Source organism: Mandrillus leucophaeus, unplaced genomic scaffold, assembly GCF_000951045.1.
Source record: "Mandrillus leucophaeus isolate KB7577 unplaced genomic scaffold, Mleu.le_1.0 Scaffold60, whole genome shotgun sequence".
NCBI lineage: Eukaryota > Metazoa > Chordata > Mammalia > Primates > Cercopithecidae > Mandrillus > Mandrillus leucophaeus.
Window position 1 is genome coordinate 881,224 of NW_012106475.1, and position 5,980 is coordinate 887,203.

At 38.1% G+C, this 5,980-nt stretch overlaps 1 protein-coding gene across 4 annotated transcripts in view; it reads right to left on the bottom strand.

Moving 5' to 3' along the window:
- The window catches only part of KTN1 (kinectin 1 (kinesin receptor)), an 83,642-nt gene that overhangs the window by 63,099 nt on the left and 14,563 nt on the right, over positions 1-5,980 (bottom strand). For all 4 annotated transcript variants that reach the window (XR_001008176.1, XM_011999670.1, XM_011999672.1 and 1 more), the window contains exons 3-5: positions 5,178-5,315; positions 3,704-3,874; positions 2,525-2,655 (exon numbers count right to left, since the gene is read on the bottom strand). Coding sequence is in view for 3 of the 4 variants with exons in the window: in XM_011999670.1 (XP_011855060.1) it covers positions 2,525-2,655; positions 3,704-3,874; positions 5,178-5,315 (440 nt within the window). In the remaining variant the exon portion in view is untranslated. The remainder of the gene's footprint in view (positions 1-2,524; positions 2,656-3,703; positions 3,875-5,177; positions 5,316-5,980) is intronic.

Genomic DNA, 5,980 nt, shown 5'->3' on the forward strand with positions numbered 1-5,980 from the left:
ATAAATCATCTTATTTTAAGCAATTGGCTCTGTCAAAGGATCAGATGACATCAGATGACATTTTAAATAAGTGAATTGATTAGTGTGAATATATGATATGGTTTGGCTGTGTACCCACCCAAATCTCATCTTGAATTGTAGCTCCCATAATTCCCACATGTTATGGGAGAGACTTGGTGGGAGATAATTGAATCATGAGGGCAGTTTCCCCCATACTGTTCTCCTGGTAGTGAATAAGTCTTACAAGATCTGAGGGTTTTAAAAGGGGAAATCCCTTTCATTTGGTTCTCATTCCCTCTTCCCTGCTGCCATGTAAGACATGCCTTTCACCTTCTGCCATGATTGTGAGGCCAGCCACATGAAACTGTAAGTCCATTAAACCTCTTTTTCTTTATAAATTACCAGTCTCAGGTATGTCTTTATCAGCAACGTGAAAATAGACTAATACAGTAAATTGGTACCAGGAGTGAGGAACTGCTGTAAAGATACCCAAAAACGTGGACGTGACTTTGGAACTGGGTAACAGGCAGAAGTTAGAACAGTTTGGAGGGCTCAGAAGAAGACAGGAAGATGTGGGAGTTTTGAACTTCCTAGAGACTTGCTGAATAGCTTTGCTGATAATGACACAGGCAATGAAATCCAGGATGAGGTCATTTCAGATGGAGATGAGGAACATCTTGGGAACTGGAGTAAACGTGACTCTTGATATGTTTTAGCAAAAAGACTGGTGGCATTATGCACCTGTCCTAGAGATCTGAGGGAGACCTGAGGGAGACGATTTCGGGTCTCTGGCGGAAGAAGTTTCTAAGAAGCAAAGCATTCAAGAGGTAACTTGGGTACTATTAACAGCATTCAGTTTTAAGAGGGAAAAAGAGAATAAAAGTTTGGAAAATTTGCAGCCTGATGATGCAATAGAAAAGAAAAATCCACTTTCTGAGGAGAAATTCAAGCCAGCACAGAAATTTGTGCCAGCGGCAGAAGTAATGAGGAACCAAATGTAAATCATCAAAACAATGGAGAAAATGTCTCCAGGGCATGTCAAAGACCTTTGCAGCAGGGCCCTCCTATCATGGGCTGGAGACCTAGGAATTAAAAATGGTTTCCTGGGCAGGGCCCAGGGCCTCCCTGCTGTATGTAGCCTAGGGACTTAAGTGTCCTGCATCCCAGCCACTCTAGGCATGGATAAAAGAGACCAAAGTACAGCATGGGCCATGGCTTCAGAGGGTGCAAGCCCCAAGCCTTAGCAGCTTCCACATAGTGTTGAGCCTGAGGGTGCACAGAAGTCAAGATTTGAGTTTTGGGAAATCTCTGCCTAGACTTCAGAGGATGTATGGAAACATCTAGATGTCCAGGCAGAAGTTTGCTGCAGGGGCGGGGCCCTCATGGAGAACCTCTGCTAGGGTAGTGAGGAAGGGAAATGTGAGGTTGAAACCTCCACACGAAATCCCCACTGAAGCACTGCCTAGTGGAGATGTGAGAAGACGGCCACCATCCTCCAGATCCCAGAATGGTAGATCCACTGACAGCTTGTACCGTGAGCCTAGAAAAGCCACAGACTCTCATGCCAGCCCATGAAAGCAACCTGAAGGGAGGCTGTACCCTGCAAAGCAACAGGGGCGGAGTTGCCCAAGACTATGGGAACCCACCTTTTGAATCAGTGTGACCTGGATGTGAGACATGGAGTCAAAGGAGATCATTTTCGAGCTTCAAGATTTGACTACCCCACTGGATTTCAGATTCGCATGGGGCCTGTCGCCCTTTTATTTTGGCCAATTTCTCCCATTTGGAGTGACTGTATTTTCCCAATGCCTGTACCCCATTGTATCTAGGAGGTAACTAAGTTGCTTCTGATATTACAGGCTCATAGGCGGAAGGGACTTGCCTTGTCTCGGATAAGACTTTGGACTGTGGACTTCTGAATTAATGCTGAAATTAATTAACACTTTGGGGGACCAGTAGGAGAGCATGATTGGTTTTGAAATATGACATGAGATTTGGGAGGGTCCAGAGAGGAATGTTATGGTTTGGCTGTCACCCCACCCAAATCTCATCCTGAATGGTAGCTCCCATAATTCCCATGTGTTGTGGGAGGGACCTGGTGGGAGATAACTGAATCATGGGGGCGATTTCCCCCATATTGTTCTCATGGTAGTAAATAAGCCTTACAAGGTCTGATGGTTTTATAAGAGGAAATCCCTTTCGCTTGGTTCTCATTCTCTCTTCCCTGCCACCACGTAAGACGTGCCTTTCACCTTCCACTATGATTGTGAGGCCTCCCCAGCCATGCAGAACTGTGAGTCATTTAAACTTTTTCTTTATAAATTACCCAGTCTCAGGTATCTCTTTATCAGCGGCATGAAAATGGACTAATACAATATATGAAGTAATTTCTGAAGGCATTCCAGACTATATGTTCTGAGATGTTAAGGATGGGAGTAGATATTAATTGCTCTGGCTAAAGTCTTCTTTGGTGAACTTCTAATGACCGGTCACAAATATGCCCACAATCAAAAAACATGCTTACCTTCTTTAAAGCATCTTGTATCACACCAGACTTCTCCTTTAGCAGATCTACAACACAAAGAGCCTCATCTTCAGAAAACATCATAGTCTTCAAGGACAGAAGAAAATCTTTAAACTTCACTTCAGCATTTTCTTAATTTGAAAAAAAAAAAAGAAGAGTTGGCATTAAAAAAACACAAGTAGTAACTTCAGCAAAGGTAAGCATGAAGAATTCATGGCCCAGAAAGTCAATAACCAAAAGAAAACAGATATATACTTCAGGTCAAATAAAGCAAATACTCCAGTCAATAGGAAAAAAAAAGGGCTTATCACCTATAATACGGAATAATTACATTAGCTAAAAGTTTGCTCAAATTGTAAAATACTAAAATGCCAATATACCCTCACTTTAAAAAAAATCATTTAGGTGTCTAGTATGTGCTAATATCTGCACTATTATATTCACAATAATCTCAATGAACTTTAATAATCCTTGCACACTGACAACCAACTGTGAAAAACAAAATAATCCTCAGAGATATATAAGCCAAATTCCACACATGAGAAAATAAGTTCTAAGATAATTATAAAAAGGAAACCTGATTCTATGAAGATCAAATATATGCAAACCATCCTGACATTTTAAAAATCCATGCATCAAGCACCTCCTGACCCATCCACCCTTATTTTCCCAAGGTTCTCGTATTAGGCATTAACAACCTCTTCTTAAAAAGAACTGCCACCCATCAGACTCAAAGGAGCCTAGGGTTTTTAATACTTCAGCTAAATTATAAGTTTTAAAAGGTAGTTGTGTACATATGTGGAAACAGGAGATATGTGGGAACTCTGAACTTTGCAATGAATTTTGCTGTGAACCTAAAACTACTCTTAAAAAAAAAGTCTATTAAAAAAAAAAAACAGCTATGAATTAGCCAAGAAACCTCACAGGAGACAGTAGTAGCTGGAAAATAATCATCAGATAGCAAAATAGCTGTAGGACCTTTAATAAGTCAAATTCAAGTTCCAGATCTAAAAAACTGAGGAGGCTGGACTAAAAGACTACCAATAAATCTTCTATTACGAGGGTTTGATTCTTTTGCAATGCATTGTTTCTATGAGAAAATGAAATATATGACTCCATCAGAACTCAGAAATGTGTTTTTATAGTACAACGAAGACTATAAATCCCATACATTATTACCTTTGTCAGTTTCAGTCTTCAGTTTTTTAGTCCCAGACTTCTGAATCCCTTCTACTTGGTCAGGTTTAAGCAAATCAATAACCTCTCTCTTATCCACCACAGGACTTGAGTCAGCATTATCCATCAAAGGAATATATGCAGTTGCATGAATAAGGGGTTCATCTACAAAGACTGCAATTTAAGTTCAACAAAATCGTAATTAGAATATTTACAAAACAGAGTAAATGACATGCAAGCATACTTTAATGATAAATGCAGTTATTTTGAAACCTCTAATAGTAGTTCAAACTGGTTTTAAATTCCTATTTCATCATTTTACAAGTCAAAACACTCATTCTAATGAAGCAGTACCAGCTCAATAGCCTTATTTTATAGTAAATCATTTAAGTACTCTAAAAATGTATAGCGTATCTCCACTAATGGTATCTAAAAACTTTTTACGCATCCTTAGGTCTCATTTAATTTTTGTTTCAATATAAGAATTATTTCCACTTAATTAGTGCTCAAGGAAAACTATTAGTTTTTATTTATGTTGGTACTGTACCAACTTATTGTAGTTGATAATTTTTAATCAAGTTCTTTGTACTTGCTAAGTGCAAAAATCACACTGTTTCTAGCAGACAGCTTCTCGTTTCTCAATAGTTATGCCTCTAATTTCTATGGCACATGTACACTTGCTAAAACTTCCAAAATAACATTAAAAGTGAAAGAAGGAAGCCTCTTTATTTTGTTCCTAATTGTAATGGGAAGAATTTAAAGAGTTTGAACATAAAGTCTAACGTCTGCTGGTTAGAGATACAAACTTCCACACCCAGATGAAAATCTCTTTTCTTTTCATTCCTACCTTTTAAAAAGAACTTTTGTACTTATATATGTCTCTTCTTTTATTTAAAATTAAAATTGTTTAACATTTAATTTTAACAAATATATTCAGGTAATATTTCTCTCATACCTAATTGATATGTAATAATTTTAAGTTGTTTAGTCTTCACAAATTTCACAGCCAAGCTTTCCCTGGAAAACTGTGAACAAATAAGATTGCTCCATCTCTTATCATTTGATGGCTGCTATATACACATGCGAGTTCTGTTTAGGAATTAATTAGAAATGTATGCTAATGTCCTTAAGCATAATCTTTAAATGATATTAAAAAGTACAAATATTTCAAGAATGTTTTTCTTTTATGGTCTGTATGCTATTTATTTTTTTCAAAACTGAGTTAAGAATATTTATAAATGCTCTGCCCTTTGTAAATGGTATATAAACTTTTTCACCTCAAATGTACACTTTGCCCATCTGTCAAAGCACTACAAAGTCATAAGGCTAAAGATAATTTTAGACCTGCATTAGTATTATAGTTGTCATTAGCACACATTAAACTGGGAGCTAAAGAGTGTGTGAGATTTCCAGGGTCCTTGTGCTGGTGTACTTCTTTAGAATTAGCATTATAAAAATACATATCTAAACATCTCACCATTTTCTGTCTTTTGTTTCTTTGATGAAGCTTTCTTCTTCCCTGATCCACTTTCTTGTTTAGTCTCTTGGTGGAGGGGTAATGCTTCTTGCCTTTTTGATGGTACTATGAGAGTTTCCACCTTTTTATCCTGGTCATCTTTATTAAACACAAATGAAAAAAATAATTGCAGCAAACAATGAACGTAACAGAAAAGATGCAATCATTGAGTAATTCCCAGAATGCTTTACCACTAAAAATTTAAAGTGTGACATATAACACTCTTACTAATAACTTATTCTAGCTTTCTTACTCCACTACACCAGCTCTTCAATGTACTTACTCCTCCTTTCCCATTCCTCAGCTATTTTCAACCCTACTGAGCCAATAGGCATGATCAAGTCTCTATCATCTAAAAAAAGAAACAGCAAGGTACAGTTGCTCACACCTGTAATCCCAGCACTTTGGGAGGCTGAGGCAGGCAGATCATCTGAACCCAGTAGTTCCAGACGAGCCTGGGCAACGTGGTGAAACCCAATCTCTATAAAACCCCATCTCTACGAAAAAAATAAAAAAATTAGCCAGGTGTGGTGGCACACACCTGTAGTTCTGGCTACTCTGGGGCTGAGGTGGGAGGACAGCTTAAGCCCCGGAGGTTGAAGCTGCAGTAAGCCAAGATCGCAGTATTCACTCAAGCCTAAGCAACAGAGCAAGACCCTGTCAAAAGAAAAGAAAGAAAAGAAAGAAAAGAAAAGAAAAGAAAAGAAAAGAAAAGAAAAGAAAAGAAAGAGAGAGAGAGAGAGAGAGAGAGAGAGAAAGAAAGA